Below are 20,452 nucleotides of genomic sequence, written 5' to 3' on the forward strand. Positions count from 1 at the left end.
AGTTGCTGTGTTCCTGTTGTGCATCTTGAAGCGGATTTGGACATAATACCTTAGTTTTATCACATTTTTTATTCATTGATGATATTGGAGTCTTAAATGTTTACAAAAACAGAAAGATTAATTTATAAATCTCAAGTTACAGTTAATTTAGATTTAGTCCTGTGAAAATGGTCCAGTATTGACAGAAGGATCACCAAGATGTTACTGGGGAGACCTGTGAATGGGTCTCCTGTTTCTTGATAATTACAAAGTAAAGCTGTGAGGCTCAAGTTCTTTGATTTTTATTTATTTATTTATTTATTTTTAATGTGAAGGGTGAGGAAGGGAGACTTGTAAAACTTGGAAATTGAGACTGAGCCATATTTTATATTTTCTTATATTCAGGAAGCCTTCTCCAGGCATCGTTTGGAAGAAATCACATGATATTTGATTTATACATGGATGAAGTCAAATTTACACCCCCTTATCTCTTCTGCCTTCAGAATTTTTGTTAGATAGATGTTTCCTCTTTATATTTTGCAGGATAGGTATTTTTATTGTTGTAACAATTTTTGAATCTCTTAATCGTAGTTAATATTAGTTCCCTGATCTTTTACTATGAAACTAGGCCTATTCTTATTTAATATACTTCGGAGACACTGATCGAATTTACCTAGTTGTGCTTTTTTGTGTGTGTTGGTAAAGTGTCTACTTGATTAAAAAATTGATCTGTATAGATGTTGACTTTTGTTTATGAGAAAAAAATCGTATTCCTGATATTAGCATTAGTTGTTGATAAATAAAAATAGTGTGTTGTAATTAAAAGACTGCTAAACTGGGAATCAGGAGGCATTTTTGTTTTAACTTTTCATAACTTAAGTTTGTATCTTGGGGCAAGTTTAGGTTAACATCTTTGGGCGTTCTTCATCTGTAAAATTGAAGAGTTAAACTTTGATTATTTTTTAAGATCATTTCCAGTTCATGTGACATCCTATAATCTTTTAATTCTAAAGAGTTACCTTTCTAGAAAACAAAAGTATTTTATTAGTCATTGCATATTATTTCCCCACTGTAGGAATTTTGAAAGTTGTGATTTTGTAATTACTCAACATTTAGTCAACATTTAATATAGCACCCATATCCCTCTATGCACTGTTGCTTCCTACAGTAAATAAACTTCGTCTCAACCTATACTGACCTCTCATCTCTTCCCCATTTTCCAGCCGTAACGTTCCAAGTTATTACCTCTAGAATGTGCTTTATACTTTTTACTTCCATGTTGTTGGTCATACTGTTCCCTTTCTGTGCACTCTTTTCCATTCTGCAGCCACTTTGAGCCCCCATAACATTTTGTTTATAGTTATTTTGGCATTGTATGATAGCTGTTTACATGTTGTGTTATTCTTTATGTGAGACTGTAAACTCCTTGAAGAAAGATGTTTATTTTTCATCATTTTACTGATCTTATTACTGATTCACATAGTGCTTTTCACATAAAGGGGGAATTAATTAATATTTGTAGAACTGAGTTTGTAAGATGGTTAGTGCCGGATACAGTCAATGGCTGTGAATGGTGACAAATTATCAGGGTAATAAGGAAATGAACTTAGCCATTCTGAATTAAAGCAGTGTTTTAGCCATCTCTGCTGACTGCAAACATTGTATTCCATGGTCACTCATGTACTATTTATTCCTGCCTCCCATCCATTCATTCTTACTGACTCATCTACATACTTAACACTTCTATTTTTCTCTGTAGCCCACTTAACTCCTTGCCTTCATTCATCATTGTAGTTTAGCACTGCCATGGTCTTCAACTTTTAATAGTATCTAACTTTTTTTAACACATTCTTGCTTTGATTTATATACACATCCCTTTCTTTTACCTCCTTGATCTTATGCATAGGTTTATCAGCTTTAATTTTCTATTGCTTTTTGTACTCTCCTATTCACATTTCTTTTCACTTGTCCTTTTACTTTTGAGAAATCATTCATCCTATGTTTCTTAAAGGTATATGCTCTTTGGTTGCTCTCTTCAGGTAAAGTTTACATTGACAGGTGTCTTAGAATCAGCCTAAGGTTGGGGGTTGATGGTGGAATTGCTGGCCATCAGGAAGAGCCGGAGTTAGCTCTGTCAGATTAGCACTCCTGTATCTTTTTTTTTTTTCATCTTTATTAGATTATAATTGCTTTCCAATGTTGTGTTAGTTTCTCTTGTACAACAAAGTGAGTCAGCTATATGTATGCCTATATCCCCTCCCTCTTGGGCCTCCCTCCCACCCCTCTAGGTCATCACAAAGTACCGAGCTGACCTCCCTGTGCTATACAGCAGCTTCCCACTAGCTATCTGTTTTACACATGGTAGTGTATATATGTCCGTGTTACTCTCTGAGTTCATCTCACCCTCCCCTTACCCACCTGTGTCCACAAGTCCATTCTCTAAGACTGTGTCTCTGTTCCTGCCCCGCCACTAGGTTCATCAAGTACCATTTTTCTAGATTCCATATATATGCGTTAATGTACGGTATTTGCTTTTTTCTTTCTGACTTCCTTCACTCTGTATGACAGACTCTAGGTCCATCCACATCACTACAGATGACTCAATTTCGTTCCTTTTTATGGCTGAGTAATATTCCATTGTATATATATGTATCACATCTTTTTCATCCATTCATCTGTCTATGGACATTTAGGTTGCTTCCGTGTTCTGGCTATTGTAAGTAGTGCTGCAAGGAACATTGGGGTACATGTATCTTTTTGAATTATGGTTTTCTCAGGGTATATGCCAAGTAGTGGGATCTTTTTTAGTGGGAGAATGTCTACAGTGGCAATGCTAGCATCAGACCTTTGGTTAAAGGAGTATCTGATACTGATTACAAAAGATGCTGAATGTTAATGGGCATTTTTACAGGTGGACTTTTGGGGGGATGATATCTGAATTGTAGAATTTATCAAAGAATTTCAAAATGACTGTATTGGGTGTGGGTGAATTGGTAGAGATGATTTTTCCCCCCTTTGGATTCAATAATCTTTTTACTCTTGAATTAATTATTGTCTGCTACAGATGTATGGTTGGTTTGGACTGAATAAAAAATAACAAAGGGCAATAAGAAAATGAGTAAAAAAAACTGAAAAGAGACAGGAAAAGTGAAAGATATATGGTAAAAAGTTGCCTATCTTTGTGCTATTTGGAGTCAGAAGTATTTATTGAAAGATTCTTGGGAACATTATGTTAGAGAAAGGGGACTTGAGAAGATAATGTGAGAAAGGAGCCCAGAAGAAAGCTTGTTGGACTATATTTAAATCTATGTTGTTTTTGGTTCTATTTTTATAGCACATCTCAATCTCTTAAGAGTTTACTGTATTACTAAATATTTAAATTGGATATTGTATTTGTATAATAGTAAAGAGGAGCTCATTCATTCCTTAAGAAGTATATTGATGGTTAAATAGCTTTTCTCAGAAAACATATGGATACTTTTATTAACACGGTATCCCTTTAAAGATATAAAAGAGGAAAAATACGCATTGTCTATCCTGTTCTATCAGATAGTAAATAAACAGGGAGTATCCAGGATGCTTTTTGCCTTGTATTTGTAGTGGAAGCATTTTATAGTAGAGAACAAAATTGCATGTAGACTTAAGAAAATAATTTTGGTTAATTTTGATTTTAGAAAATATTAAGCCATTTATTTTATTTTAACAGGTATCTTTCAGATGAAGGCATTGAAGCATGCACAAGTTCTCCTGACAAAGTCAATATAAATGACATCATCCTGATTGCTCTCAATGTAAGTTTTATTTATTAACTTATAAATGTTTTAAATCTGGAAGCTATATTTATGAAAAATATCTCATAGAATAAACTGGATTTTATGATGAGAAAAAATCATAAATCATCTTGCATTTTTATTGTCCATTTTAAATTGCAGGGATGTTTGTTGAATTTGGTAATCTCATATAAGCCAATTATTAGAAATATATATTTCTTTAACATCTATTATTCAGAATTCAATGAAAAAGGGAAAAATGCAATTAAAACTCCTTTTTTTTTCACCCTGTGATCCGTTACAGAATTTCATTACATTTACAGTAGCTATGTAATAGCAGTAAAAACTGATCATATTCATGAAAACAAATTGACATTTAATTTACATAGAAACTCTAGCTAGGTTATAGCTTCTTGACAGTTGTATTTTTTCTTTCAAAGTAACTTTTCCTGTTGATAAAAGTAGTATATATGGTACCATACGACTACTTCAGAAAATATAGAAAAGTAAAATAATAAAACCAAATAATTACCGTTAATGTTTTGGTGTATATTTCTTTCCAAGCTCTTTCCCTCTACCCATTTGTATAGTTGTATCTTATCTATAATTGGGATTGACTTTTGGATATTTTTGAAGAGTTATAAAAATTGTTTGAAGTACAGATGTAAGTAAATTAATATTCTTTTTTCAATCTTGCAGTTACCCTATGGGAGTTTTTTTTGTATCGCCTTTGCAGTCACAGTCTATTAATCAACTTCATATACTATGATACATAATCAGTGAAATTCAGAAGAGAATTACTGTCTGATAAATCCATTATGTCACTGCAAAGTAGGTTTAGCATAAAGCAGAAAGGGCGACAACTGATAAGAGCATGTGAAGTATAAATAAATATATAAATGTGTATAACTTTTCAAATTACTTAAATTTATATTTACATAGTTAAACTTGGGTTTAAACATAAAATTTATATTTTGAAACCTGTGATTTTTTTTTTTAGCTGCTTTGAAATTTTATTCAATAAGACCAACAGGTTTTTTAGAAATTATGTGTGTTATCTGTGACTACAAATGGGAATATTTGCTAGACACTTTTTCCCTTGATTTGCACCCAAATTAGTGAATTTTATTTTCAAAAAATGGTATAAAGAACCCTAGTTTCGGGCTTCCCTGGTGGCACAGTGGTTGAGAGTCCACCTGCCGATGCAGGGGACACGGGTTCATGCCCTGGTCCGGGAAGATTCCACATGCCGTGGAGCGGCTGGGCCCGTGAGCCATGGCCGCTGAGCCTGAGCATCCGGAGCCTGTGCTCCGCAACGGAAGAGGCCATAGCAGTGAGAGGCCCGCGTACCACACACACACAAAAAAGAACCCTAGTTTCTTTGTTTATTAAAAAAAGTCCTAAAGATGATAGGAAAAAGGCTTTGTGACAATCTTCTGTTCTTTTTTATTTTTCTTATTTATATACATAGGTAAATAGCATTGAGCTATGTATAAATTGGGTATGAAACTAAGTAAAATAAGTCAACATGAAGTATTTGTCCTGTGTACATAAGAGGTACATGATTATTATTATCTTAGTGAATTAATTTGTCTTTACAATTTTCTTTAAAATATATAGTTAAATACTGCAGTCCAGAGCTATTATGCGATACAATAGGATTAAAAAAAATACTTTTAATCGGGATGAAGTCTACACCAGACAAATAATCTAAGGTTCAAGTTTATAACCTTTAAATAAAATCAGGTATATACAGTGTTTCTGTTGAAGTTTTTTAACTTTCGAGTGATTGTGGGATGTTAATCACTAATTGAGAAAGACTTGCATTATTAGTTCTTACATACAACTTATTACATATTGGGAGAATAATCCATGCATAAGCTTGCTTATGTTCTCTTCCGCCAGTGGGAACACACTGAATTTGTTCCTTTATCTAGCAGTGAACAAAGCAATGGTATGTATATGGTTTTCCTGCCCAGGGAAGTCCATTAGGCTATTATTGGGCTGCTTAGGAAGGTACTCTCTGCTTACCATGAAATAAAATTCCAGACTCCCCCCCTTAAAAAGCAGGTGTTTACCATAGATCACATTGTTAACACAAATAATTTAGGCCGTGAACCACAGTTTCAGTTAGGGAATGGTTCAAGTGCCAAGTTCCCAGATGACACCTTCGGGCCAACTTTGTAAGCTGGCCCTTCTAAAGATAGCAGCCTCAGAGCTGCTATGTAACTCTTTTCTGCATGGGTTTTTATGTTGAAAGGAGGGAGGTTCTTAATTTTTTCCTCTGTAGAATGAGGAGTAAGGATATTAAGAAATAACCTTGAAATTCAGCATGTAGTTTTGCGTTCAAATTTCTGAATTATTCAGAAAAAAATTAAATGATAGCCTAGTCTTAAATTACTAAATAATATGTAACAGTAAAAGTTTTAAAGATTATTTTTAAATTTAAGATTCTGTGTAATACAAAATGATTTGCCTAATAGATATTCTGCTGAACTTACTTGAAAAAATAGTCAGGAATCTTTTGTGCATGTGCACACGTGCGTGTTATATATTTCTCCTGCATAATTGCTTATTCACTATAAATATATTTTTGGACCCAGTTATCCTAGTGACCCTGATATAACAGCATCTGAATCATAGAATTGCCTTTGCAGAACTCATAAATTGACTTTGAATTTAGGATGTTTAAAGATTTGGTAGGTCATTTTCATCTTGCTAAAAGAACAATGAAATAACATTCCTTATATGTGTGTAAGGCACTTTGAATATATTGTCTCCTTTCAGCCTGACAACAGCTTTGGAAGATAGAATTGGTAATATATTTTCCATGTTACAGAGGAATAAATTAACTGGATTTAGAGAATTTCTGACGTGTCCCAGGTCATATTAGTTAATTACAGTATGTAGTAAATCAAAGTTTAGGATTTTAGTCTAGTGCTCATTTCTCATTTATATTAATGCCTCATTTTATTTTAATTTTTTAATTAGTGATAAAAACCAGAAATGAAGGACCATGATGTATCATAAAATTTTTATGTATTCTGTTTTTTATACATATTTAAATATTTCAGCTTTTGAGTGACTTCAAGATAATGCTTATGTTTTTATGAACTGTTAGTTGTATTATTGACTTGTACACGTTCAGATGATAACAATATGCATGTTTTATATTCGCTAAAGTAAACATGATAGCTAACATTCATTAAATGCTTACTGTTTGCAAGTCATTGTGCTGAATGCTTTACATGCATTATTTAATCTTCAAAACAATCCTAATATAGGAAATGCTAGTATAGGAAAGTATTTTTTTCCCCATATGTTGCTTAGTATTTTCAAAGTCAAAGGCATGCAACTTGAGGTATGGTTTATAATTCTTTCACTCTATTATTGGGTGAAGGCTGCAAAAAGGATAAACCTGAAACATTGTTAAACAAGTATTTGGATTTGGGGCTTAGTTTACCTGGCAGTTCCATTCAGTGAGTTTTACTTAGGAGTGATCCTTGCATTACATTGAGAAATAAATTATAAATCATTGTAGTAAAAGACTGGAAAGGATCTGTGAGGGTTGTATAACATGTATGCTTGTTTCTTAAGCTGACCATATATGGATATTTCAAGTAAGAGGATATTCTATTATTGTAGGTGTTCAAAGAAGACTATCCTACTTCTCTATATGTAATCCTTTTATAATACAGTAATTTTAATCATCTAGTATTTTCTCCTTAAGTGTAATATAAATTTCTCCCTTATAAATTTTGTGATTAAATGCACTCTAAGTCTGTTTTGTTTTGCTCTTGAGGCAATGAAGAGCTTCTCTTTACTATATTTAAGGAATAACAAAACAGTACAAATTTAGTTATTAATCTAACCTCACTATCTCAAGCAGCGATATAATTTCTTAGCTTAAATAATTAGGCCTTTTTCATGAGTAGTATTAGTTTTCTTCTGAACAAATTTCTTACTTTTCCTTTAGTTTTCACTTCTTCTTACTTAAGACAAAATCCTGAAAAAGTCTGGTTTTTTTTATGTAGACTGTGTAGTTGAAGTTCTGATTTTATGTCAGAAATCCTACAACTTTACCTTAGTCCTATGTTGTTCTTTTTTGTTTTGCTTTAGTTTGCTGAATAATATGTACTTGGGAATTTTCATGTGGTTAGTCATTTGTTCACAACTTCTGTTTCTGTAATTTGTTTAAAAAGCAAATGAAATAAGTATTTACTACAGTATAGTCTTACGATTTCTTGCTGTTGCAGTGGTATTGTTCTCTGGGATATTTTTATGTTGTGTAGCTTTGTTATGTCATAAGTATCACAGCCTATAGAGTAATGTGTTTTCATGTCTCTGCATATCAAGGTTAGATAGAATTTAGTTGTCAAAAATATACTCTGTTTATATGTTCAAAGTAGTCATTTAGTTTTGGATTGTGGCATTAATTTTTTAGTAAGACTATATAGTTTCATAAAATCAAGTTTTAGATTTTAATAAAGAAGACTTAGTAAGTTAAAAGGGTATCTAGAGAAGTATGACCAGATACAAATAAGGCCTTTGATGTACTTTAAACAATGTATGTATGGGACTGTGTTATTAGAAAAGATTGATTTTATATATATATAGATCTCATAATCAGTTGAAAGACATTTATTTAAAGTTTGTTCCACACACCTTAAGTAATTTTATCTTTTGTTGGTGAGTGAAATTAGATTTAGATTCACTTTTCTCTATAATTTTATGTTAATAATAATATTTTTATTTTAGACAGACTTGAGAACAATTGGCAAGAAATTCCTCCCCAGTGACATCAATGGTGGAAAGGTGGAAAAGGTAATGAAAAATGTTAACTTCCTGAATTATGCTAAGTACAATAAATATGAACATCTACTAAATTCCTGGAATTGTTTTTTGTCAATGAAGACTGCAACTTCAAAATATTTTGGAGGTGAACAAGTCACAGAGTTATCATTTTAGTGACTTCCTATACACATGGAAAATTATTAAAGCTTAAACTTTTAAACTTTTGGTGACTTTTCAACATTAAAAAAGAACTTTTGTTTCAGGAATTGTAACTATGACACACTTACTTTACATGTGAGACTTACCAGATATTATTGGTGCTCAGGAAAAGGACCTTTTTGTATCTTTTTATTTTAGTTACCTGTTAACCATATTTGTTTAATGAACTTATTAATATAAAGCTATAAGATTGGGAGTGTTAGAAGCATTTTGGCAAAGCTGTGCATTTGGTTGCTGCTATCATTTTGTGTAACACATATATGTATTCATGTTATGAATTTTTTCAATGATGTTTTTAAAATACAAGGATACAATTTTTAGATACCAACTAGTCAGTCTTTTACTTCTTATTCATTTGTATTCAATTTCTTCTTTTTATTTGAAAATACATGTAAATTGCATCAACCAAGAATTTTATATGTGCTACTGCTCACTTTTTGAACTATTACGGAACATCATTATCTATAGTTTAAAGAAATACTTTGAATGTATATGTTTTGTGTTTGAATAAGTATTCTTATCATTTTAACACTCAGATATTTAAGATAGTTGCTGTACCTCAGATATTTTAAATTTTAGATAATTTTAAAAGGTCTGAAATGTAACAACATATTGTTCACATTTTCCCTTATGCAGTAGATGGTAATCATTTAGCTGGAAAGAAAACAAGAGTTTATTTTATAATTTACAGTAGTTTTTGAAGCAGATACTCAGAGAAGAAAGTTCTACAAACTCCTCAGCAATTCATTTTAATGTTTAACAACACTCTGTGTCAGCAAACTTTAATTGTATTTTAACCTAAATTTCTTATGATGCAACTTGAAGTCCGTAACGTCTTCTTTGTCTTCCCTCAGGGGAAATGGAGAACATCTGGTTACCTTCCCTTGTGAATAAGTCTTCATATACTTGAAGCCTTGTAAATGTCAGTACCACAGGTTTCTTCTTGCTAAAGCCATCTGTCTTGGTTCCTCTGTTTATTCTGTCTCAGGCATTCCGTTCATCTTCATTGTTCTTCTCAGAGTCCTCTCCAGTTCCTTACATTTCTTTTTCTGGTTGTGGTTGTAATTCTCAGAGTTCAGCATACATCAGAATCATCCTGAGGCCTGGCTAGAACACACATTGCCAGCCTCTAACCTCTCCTGCTCCCACACATCTGTCTCCATTGAACTGGGATAGAGCCCGAGAATTTATATTATGAACAAGTTTCTGTGGGATGTTGATTCTGCTGGTCTGGGAACCATAATTAGAAAACTTCTCGAGTATAGTACTCCAAATTATGCAGGAGTCTTGGACAGGTCTGATGAATGCAACAGTTCTTTACAGGAAAAGTAACTAACATCAAAGCAGTGGCTGCGCATCCTTATGCTAGTTGATTTAAGAAAACTAGCATTCTGGATTATTGATTTTCCATTGTTTCTTCGGGTGTCTTTAGGGATTCTCAGAACCTATCTCTGCTATAAGCTCATGGGGAAAGGTACTGATAAGAGTTTTCTCTTCCTCCAACTTCTCAGAGCATTTTTTAAAAAATACTTTATCAGTTATCTATTTTATACATATTACTGTGTACATATCAATCCCAATCTCCCAATTCATCCCACCACCGCCCCCCAGCCCCGCTTTCCCCCCTTGGTGTCCATACGTTTGTTCTCTACATCTGTGTCTCTATTTCTGCCTTGCAAACTGGTTCATCTGTACCATTTTTCTAGATTCCACATATAAGCGTTAATATACGGTATTTGTTTTTCTCTTTCTGACTTACTTCATTCTGTATGACAGTCTCTAGGTACATCCACATCTCTACAATGACCCAATTTCGTTCCTTTTTATGGCTGAGTAATATTCCATTGTATTTATGTACCACATCTTCTTCATCCATTCGTCTGTCTGTGGACACCTAGGTTGCTTCTGTGACCTGGCTATTGTAAATAGTGCTGCAATGAACAATGGGGTGCATGTGTTTTTTTTTTTTAATTAATTTTATTTATTTATTTATTTTTGGCTGCACTGGGTCTTTGTTGCTGTGCATGGGCTTTCTCTAGTTGTGTTGAGTGAGAGCTACTCTTCATTGTGGCACATAGGCTTCTCATTGCGGTGGCTTCTCTTGTGGAGCACGGGCTCTAGGCATGTGGGCTTCAGTAGTTGTGGCACACAGGCTCAGTAGTTATGGCTCACAGGCTGTAGTGTGCAGGCTCAGTAGTTGTGGCACACGGGCTTAGTTGCTTCGTGGCATGTGGGATTTTCTTGGACCAGGGCTGGAACCCATGTCCCCTGCATTGACGGGTGGGTTCTTACCCACTGTGCCACCAGGGAAGTCCAAAAGGTGCATGTGTCTTTTTGAATTATGGTTTTCTCTCGGTATATGCCCAGTAGTGGGATTGCTGGGTCATATGGTAATTCTACTTTTAGTTTTCTAAGGAACCTCCATACTGTTCTCCATAGTGACTGTATCAATTTGGCTGTATCAATTTACATTCCCACTAACAGTGCAAGAGGGTTCCCTTTTCTCCACACCCTCTCCAGCATTTGCTGTTTGTAGATATTCTGATGATGCCCACTCAGATCAGTGTGAAGTGATACCTCATTGTAGTTTTGATTTGCATTTCTCTAATAATTAGTGATGTTGAGCAGCTTTTCATGTGCCTCTTGGCCATCTGTAAGTCTTCTTTGGAGAAATGTCTACCTAGGTCTTCTGCCGATTTTTTGATTGGGTTGTTTGTTTTTTCAATATTGAGCTGCATGTGCTGTTTATATATTTTGGAGATTAATCCTTTGTCTGTTGATTCGTTTGCAGATATTTTCTCCTATTCTGAGGGTTGTCTTTTCATCTTGTTTATAGTTTCCATTGCTGTGTAAAAGCTTTTAAGTTTCATTAGGTCCCATTTGTTTATTTTTGTTTTTATTTTCATTACTCTAGGAGGTGGGTCAAAAAAGACCTTGCTGTGATTTATGTCAGAGAGTGTTCTTCATATGTTTACCTCTAAGAGTTTTATAGTGTCTGGCCTTACATTTAGGTCTTTAATCCATTTTGAGTTTACTGTGTATGGTGTTAGGGAGTGTTCTAATTTCATTCTTTTACATGTAGCTGCCGAGTTTTCCCAGGACCACTTATTGAAGAGACTGTCTTTTCTCCATTGTATATCCCTGCCTCCTGTCACAGATTAGTTGACCATAGATGTGTGGGTTTATCTCTGGGCTGTCTATCCTTTTCCATTGATATATATTTCTGTTTTTCTGCCAGTACCATATTGTCTTGATTGCTGTTTGTAGTATAGTCTGAAGTCAGGGAGTCTAATTCCTCCAGCTCCGTTTTATTCCCTCAAGATTGCTTTGGCTGTTCACGGTCTTTTGTGTCTCCATACAAATGTTAAGATTTTTTGTTCTAGTTCTGTAAAAAATGCCATTGGTAATTTGATAGGGATTGCATTGAATCTGTAGATTGCTTTGGGTAGTATGGTGTTTTTCACAATATTGATTCTTCCATTCCAAGAACATGGTATATTTCTCCATCTGTTTGTGTCATCTTTGATTTCTTTCACCAGTGTCTTACAGTTTTCTGAATACAGGTCTTTTTTTTTTTTTTTTTTTTTTGTGGTACGCGGGCCTCCCACTGTTGTGGCCTCTCCTGTTGCGGAGCACAGGCTCCAGACGCGCAGGCTCAGTGGCCATGGCTCACGGGCCCAGCCGCTCCACGGCATGTGGGATCTTCCCGGACTGGGGCACGAACCCGTGTCCCCTGCATCAACAAGCAGACTCTCAACCACTGAGCCACCAGGGAAGCCCTGAGTACAGGTCTTTTACCTCCTTACATACGTTTATTGCTAGGTAATGTATTCTTTTTGTTGCAAGGGTGAATGGGATTGTTTCCTTAATTTCTCTTTCTGATCTTTCACTGTTAGTGTATATGAATGCAAGAGATTTCTGTGCATTAATTTTGTATCCTGTAACTTTACCAAATTAAGTGATTAGCTCTAGTAGTTTTCTGGCTGCATCTTTAGGGTTACCTATGTATAGTATCATGTCATCTGCAAACAGTGATAGTTCTACTTCTTCTTTTCCAGTTTGTATTCCTTTTATTTCTTTTTCTTCTCTGATTGCCATAGTTAGGACTTCCAAAACTATATTGAATAAGAGTGGTGAGAGTGGATATCCTTGTCTTGTTCCTTATCTTAGTGAAATGCTTTCAATTTTTCACCATTGAGAATGATGTTTGCTGTGGGTTTGTCATATATGGCCTTTAATATGTTGAGTTAGGTTCCCTTCCCTCTATGCCCACTTTCTGGAGATTTTTATCATAAATGGGTGTTGAATTTAGTCAGAAGCTTTTTCTGCATCTATTGAGATGATTATATGGTTTTTATTCTTCAGTTTGTTAATATGGTATATCACATTGATTGATTTGCATATATTGAAGAATCCTTGCATCCGTGGGATAAATCCCACTTGATCATGGTGTATGATCCTTTTAATGTGTTGTTGGATTCTGTTTGCTAGTATTTTGTTGAGGATTTTTGCATCTATATTCATCAGGGATATTGGTCTGTAATTTTCTTTTTTTATAGTATCTTTGGTTTTGCTATCAGGGTGATGGTAGCCTCATAGAATGAATTTGGGAGTGTTCCTTTCTCTGCAATGTTTGGAAAAGTTTGAGAAGGATAGGTGTTAGCTCTTCTCTAAATGTTTGATAGAATTCACCTGTGAAGCCATCTGGTCCTGGACTTTTGTTTGTTGGAAGATTCTTTTTTTTTTTTTTGCGCTACGTGGGCCTCTCACTGTTGTGGCCTCTCCCGTTGTGGAGCACAGGCTCAGAACACGCAGGCTCAGCGGCCATGGCTCATGGGCCCAGCTGCTTCACGACATGTGGGATCTTCCCAGACCAGGGCACGAACCCGTGTCCCCTGCATCAGCAGGCGGACTCTCAACCACTGCGCCACCAGGGAATCCGTGTTGGAAGATTTTTAATCACAGTTTTAAATTCATTACTTGTGATTGGTCTGTTCATATTTTCTATTTCTTCCTCCTTCAGTGTTGGAAGGTTATACCTTTCTAAATTTTTGTCCATTTCTTCCAGGTTGTCCATTTTATTGGCATAGAGTTGCTTGTAGTAGTCTCTTATGGTGCTTTGTATTTCTGCAGTGTCCATTGTAATTTCTCCTTTTTCATTTCTACTTTTATTGATTTGAGTCCTCTTCCTTTTTTTCTTGATGAGTCTGGCTAAAGGTTTCTCAATTTTGTTTATCTTCTCAAAGAACCAGCTTTTAGTTTTATTGATCCTTGCTATTGTTGTCTTTGTTTCTATTTCATTTATTTCTGCTCTGATTTATGAAATCTCTCCTTCCACTAAGTTTGGGTTTTGTTTGTTCTTCTTTCTCCAGTTCCTTTAGGTATAAAGTTAGATTGTTCATTTGAGATTTTTCTTGTTTCTTGCTATAAATTTCCCTCTTAGAACAGCTTTTGCTTCATCCCGTAGGTTTTGGATCATCGTGTTTTCCTGGTCATTTGTCTCTAGGTATATTTTGATTTCCTCGTTGATGTCTTCAGTGATCTCTTGGTAATTTAGTAACGTATTGTTTAGCTTCCATTGTTTGTGTTTTTTATGTTTTTTCCCCTGTAATTTATTTCTGATCTCATAGCGTTGTGGTCTGAAAAGTTGCTTGATATGATTTCAATTTTCTTAAATTTACCAACGCTTGATTTGTGACCCAAAATGTCATCTATCCTGGAGAATGTTCTGTGTGCACTTGGGAAGAAAGTGTAATCTGCTGTTTTTGGATGGAATATCCTATAAATATCAATTAAATATCTGGTCTATTGTATCATTTAAAGCTTATGTTTCCTTATTAATTTTTCGTCTGGGTGATCTGTCCATCGGTGTAAGTGCGGTGTTGAAGTCCCCCACTATTATTGTGTTACTGTTGATTTCCTCTTTTATAGTTGTTAGCATTTGCCTTATATATTGAGGTGTTCCTATGTTGGGTGCATATATATTTATAATTGTTATATCATCTTGGATTGATCTGTTGATCATTATGTAGTGTCCTTCCTTGTCTCTTGTAACATTCTTTATTTTAAAGTCTATTTTATCTGATATGAGTATTGCTACTCCAGCTTTCTTTTGATATCCATTTGCTTGGGATATCTTTTTCCATCCCCTCACTTTCATCCTGTATGTGTTCCTAGGTCTGAAGTGTGTCTCTTGTAGACAGTATATATGCACGTCTTATGTTTGTATCCATTCAGCAAGCCTGTTTCTTTTGGTTGGAGCATTTAATCCATTCACACTTAAGGTTATTATTGATATGTATGTTCCTGTTCCCATTTTCTTAATTGTTTTGGTTTTGTTTTTGTAGGTCCTTTTCTTCTCTTGTGTTTCCCACTTAGAGAAGTTCCTTTAGCATTTGTTGTAGACTTGGTTTGGTGGTGCTGAATTCTCTTAGCTTTTGCTTGTCTGTAAAGCTTTTGATTTCTCGATAGAATCTGATGAGATCCTTTTCAGGTAGAGTAATCTTGGTTGTAGGTTCTTCCCTTTAATCACTTTAAATATATTGTGCCACTCCTTTCTGGCTAGTAGAGTTTCTACCGAGAAATCAGCTGTTAACCTTATGGGAGTTCTCTTGTATGTTATTTGTTGTTTTTCCCTTGCTGCTTTCAATAATTTTTCTTTGTCTTTAATTTTTGTCAGTTTGATTATTATGTATCTCGGCATGTTTCTCCTTGGGTTTATCCTGCCTGGGACTCTGCGCTTCCTGGACTTGGGGGCTGTTTCCTTTCCCATGTTAGGGAAGTTTTTGACTATAATACCTTCAAATATTTTCTTGGGTCCTTTCTGTCTCTCTTCTCCTTTGGGACCCCCCCCCTTAATGTGAATGTTGATGCATTTAATGTTGTCCCAGACGTCTCTTAGGCTGTCTACATTTCTTTTCATTCTTTTTTCTTTATTCTGTTCCACAGCAGTGAATTCCACTATTCTGTCTTCCAGGTCACTTCTCCATCCTTCTGCCTCAGTTATTCTACTATTGATTCCTTCCAGTGTATTTTTCATTTCAGTTATTGTATTGTTCATCTTTGTTTGTATGTTCTTTAATTCTTCTATGTATTTGTTAAACATTTCTTGCATCTTCTCGATCTTTGACTCCATTCTTTTTCCGAGGTCCTGGATCATCTTCACTATCATTATTCTGAATTCTTTTTCTGGAAGGTTGCCTATCTCCACTTCATTCAGGTGTTTTTCTGGGGTTTTATCTTGTTCCTTCATCTGGTACATAGTCCTCTGCCTTTTCGTGTTCTCTATCTTTCTGTAAATGTGGTTTTCATTGCACAGGCTGCAGGATTGTAGTTCTTTTTGCTTTTGCTGTCTACCCTTTGGTGGATGACACTATCTAAGAGTCTTGTGCAAGCTTCCTAATGGAGGGACTGGTGGTGCATAGAGCTGGGTGTTGCTGTGGTGGGCAGAGCTCAGTAAAACTTTAAACCACTTGTCTGCTTATGGGTGGGGCTGAGTTCCCTCCCTGTTGTTTGTTTGGCCTGAGGCGACCCAGCGCTGGAAGGGACAGGATCTTTAGTGGGGCTAATGGCAGATCCAGGAGGGCTCATGCCAAGGAGTACCTTCCAGAACTTCTGCTGCCAGTGTCCTTTTCCCCGTGGTTAGCCACAGCCACCCCCCACCTCTGCAGGACACCCTCCAACAGTATCAGGTAGGTCTGGTTCATTCTCCTATGGGTTCACTTCTCCTTCCCCCTGGGTCATGATGCACACACTACTTTGTGTGTGCCCTCCAAGAGTGCAGTCTCTTTTTCCCCCTGTCCTGTCGAAGTCCTGTAATAAAATTCCACTAGCCTTCAAAATCTGGTTCTCTGGGAATGTCTTCTCCTGTCGCCAGACCCCCAGGTTGGGAAGACTGATGTGGGCTCAGAACCTTCACTCCAATGGGTGGACTTCTGTGGTATAATTGTTCTCCAGTTTGTGAGTCACCCACCCAGCAGTTATGGGACTTGATTTTATTGTGATTGCGCCTCTCCTACTGTCTTGTTTCGGCTTCTCCTTTGTCTTTGGATGTGGCGTATCTTTTTTGGTGAGTTCCAGTGTCTTCCTGTCGATTTTGCAGCAGTTAGCTGTGATTCTGGTGTTTTCGCAAGGGCGAGTGAGCGCACGCCCTTCTACTCTGCCAGCTTCTCACAAAGTTTTGTAAGTGGTCTCTTCAGAATTTCCTTTGAATGTAGCTAACAAAAAATATATATAACTTAGAATATTTGAATCTAGAATTTTCTTTGCCAAATTTTATCCTTTGAAATATTTTTAATGCTGATGTAGATTTAGTTTATACGTAAAATGAAAAGACAGAAAATAAGCTCTGTTCACATGAAACAGAAGTAGAGTGGGATTAACTGCCTTTCTGCTCTTCCCATTTATATTTTTCCTTCAGACGCCAAGTATAATTCTCTTCACATTATTCGTGAAAATGTTCTGAAAATTAATTTTAATAGAATTTTTAGAAGCCAACGCACGGGAATTACTCATTTTATTTGCCTTTGGTTAAAACTGCATACATTATATAAAAATATAACTACTTTCAGGCAAAAGTAAATGTTTAAGGAATGTATTTTTGACATGAATTACTTGTGTGTCTGTCTGTAAAATAAGACTAATACAGTAAAAGTTGCTTTATTTGTGCCTTTATTGGAAAGCTTTATTACCCAGCACTTCATCATGTTAATGGTGACAGAATCATTAAGACATGGGTCTAGACACTAAAATTATATAATAATTCTTATTTAAAATAAATTTTAAATAAAAAAATTTAAATAAATTTTATTTTAATCTGTGCATAAGATAAGCAGAGTATTTGAATAAGTAATCTTCCTGTTCCTTGAACATGTCAGATTTTGGTATAAAATAATATTATTTTCTAATTTTCTTTTAATAGTAAAAAAAATAGCAAATGGAAGAAAGAACTGTATTACCTAGTGATTTTCCAAATAGATCATACTAGAAACTAATTTTGCAAAAACTAATTTAGACAGGAAATTTAAAGTGTGAGATAGACTAGCTGTCCCAGGAAGCAGAGGCATGGTTTTGCTGTGCTTCAGATACGATGTGGAGAGGGAGCAGAAAACAGTAGGGGCTGGTAACATATTGGACAGATACAGATTTTAGAATTATTGGACTAGATTTAAATCTCATTCTTCTGCTTATTATGTTTTTGTGACTTCTGGTAGTTATTTAATCTTGCCAGATTTTAATTTTCTTATCATTCAAATATTATGTCCCTTATGACATTGAAGAATTAAGTGACATAATCTATGTGACATCTTAAATGTAGCGCAATGTGTATGGCAAGTATTGAGCATTATGAGACATTTAGGATGGTATTTTTGTCCTGGAGATCTAAGAGTGCATGTTTATTACCTCAGTTTGTTATCTTGTTACTTAGAGATCTCCAAGGGAATGCAGTAAATGAAGTAAGGCAAATGGATACTTCCTTATTGACTGTGTTTTAGCCCCAGCCCCTAATGCAGAACTTTATCACTTGAGCTAGGTTGATCTTAGTATAATAGAATCAAAGTAGGTCAAATTTCTGCTTTATTTCTACTAAGTTCCATGCTTGCCTGTGATATTACCACTCCTAAGAGAGAAAGCCAAAGAAAAAAGAGTTGGAGAGCATTTGCCCCAGTGTTTAAGAAGCAAATCCTTAATAAGCAAGAGAAGAGAGGAGGCTGTCTTTTTAGGAGCTACTTCCATTAGTTTTGTGTGGGTCCTTTAAAAGAGCCTGTAGTCCTGTGTCTTCTATCCCCCTTGGAAGCTTATTCATTAGGCCTCAGGCTCCATCCAATGTACTAGAGATTCTGCAAGACAGAGCAGTAATCCTCTTTAGAAGTAGATTAAAGGAATGTAGAGAGGAGTCTTCAAACTTCTTCTCCTGAGAGGCCAAAAGTAAATGCTTACATGCTGTGTATTGTTATTATCATAACTAATAAGACTTAGATAACAGCATTTTCAGCATTTGGAAAGGAAGTGTAGAGAGAGCTATGATCCGGTAGGAGAGGTGGTAGGTCTGTAGTTAGGAGAAGACAGTTAATCCTGGAACATTGTATTTACATCTGTTTTGTCCGAAGACAAACTGGGACCTTCAGAAGGGCATTGTCATCTGAAGTTTGAAACTGAAGTCTTAATAATTCTATTAGTTATCACTGATTATTTTGTGAGGAAGTAGGATGGCCAAAAAAATGCAAGTAACTTTGTTAGTAATTACTGTAAGTTCTGTTCACATTCTTTTCTCTTTCCTCCCATCCTCTTTTTTTTTTTAACATCTTTATTGCAGTATAATTGCTTTACAATGGTGTGTTAGTTTCTGCTTTATAATAAAGTGAATCAGTTATACATATGTTCCCATATCTCTTCCCTCTTGCATCTCCCTCCCTCCCACCCTCCCTATCCCACCCCTCTACCATTCTCTTCTTAATATTATTTTGCAGTTCCCATATTTTCTCCTTAAGGTTGCTTGCAACCTTGATGCAAAGGTTTCAGACAAATTTAAAAAGTAGTTAGAGTGGGAAGATGACACTTTTCTCCAGGGTTCTAAGCCTAAGCTAGATTTTCCCATAAGCAGTTTATGTTTGACTTTTAGGCCATAAACGTTTTTAGAGTGGAGCAATATGTGCCGAGGAAGCTATATGCTGCAACTTCTGAGTTTTTCAGGGCAGGCTTTGTATATCTAGATATTACAAGGTTCTGGAATATTTAGCTTGTAAGGTAAAAATCATGGAAAGAAGTCATGACAAAATGGAAGTAAAACTATGCTTCCTATAAAACTGTTTAATATTTTTCATATTCTTCTCCAAGTTTAATATTTTGTTGTAGTTATTTTCATAGCTTTAGCCTTTGAACCAAGGTGTAGAAGTTACTTATAAAATATAGGTTAATGTAAAAATGCTTTATTACCAGTCCAGCTGTGTGAGGACTTTAATGCATTACTGTGAAGCCCTAACAGGAAAGGCTTTCCAGATCTGTGTTTATTTTTTCATCTAAGTTTTAGGACTGACAGGTTGTATATGCATGTTTTTTTTTTTTTTTTTCGGTACGTGGGCCTCTCACTGTTGTGGCTTCTCCCGTTGCGGGGCGCAGTCTCAGGGGCCATGGCTCACGAGCCCAGCCGCTCCGCGGCATGTGGGATCCTCCCAGACCGGGGCACGAACCCGCGTCCCCTGCATCAGCAGGCGGACTCTCAACCACTGTGCCACCAGGGAAGCCCTGTATATGCATTTTTAAATGTGAAACTGCGATTAAAGGCCTAAATCTTTCCGGATAGAAGTGACCTTCTCAAAGCCTCAGCAACACCAACATCAACCACAAGATGGCTTCACTGCCTTAAAATTCAAACTGAATGCCCTCTCACCCTCAGACAATATAGAACTTGGATGTTTTCAGAAAAAAAATAATTGAAAAATGTTTTAAGTTAAATAAATTGTATCATGTTTTATTTATGTTAAAAAATAATACAATTTACCAGTGTTTCTTTTAGTGAGTTATTAAAATTAAACATGCACTTTTAATTTTAGAAAAATGGATTATTAAATTCTGATATTACTGTGCTTTATTTACAAGCACTTATTGGTAATTATTAGTAGGACTTCTGTGTAGTTTGAAAGCAACTGCACAAAACAATCTATAGAATATATATTAGATACTCTAATAAT

At 35.4% G+C, this 20,452-nt stretch overlaps 1 protein-coding gene across 3 annotated transcripts in view; it reads left to right on the forward strand.

Annotated features, from left to right (window-relative positions):
- The window catches only part of TDRD3 (tudor domain containing 3), a 243,933-nt gene that overhangs the window by 113,905 nt on the left and 109,576 nt on the right, over window positions 1-20,452 (forward strand). For all 3 annotated transcript variants that reach the window (XM_079902897.1, XM_079902898.1, XM_079902899.1), the window contains exons 2-3: window positions 3,686-3,770; window positions 8,508-8,573. In XM_079902897.1, the coding sequence (XP_079759023.1) occupies window positions 3,686-3,770; window positions 8,508-8,573 (151 nt within the window). The remainder of the gene's footprint in view (window positions 1-3,685; window positions 3,771-8,507; window positions 8,574-20,452) is intronic.

The sequence above is a fragment of the Stenella coeruleoalba genome (assembly GCF_951394435.1).
Source record: "Stenella coeruleoalba genome assembly, chromosome: 18".
NCBI classification, from domain to species: Eukaryota; Metazoa; Chordata; class Mammalia; order Artiodactyla; family Delphinidae; genus Stenella; species Stenella coeruleoalba.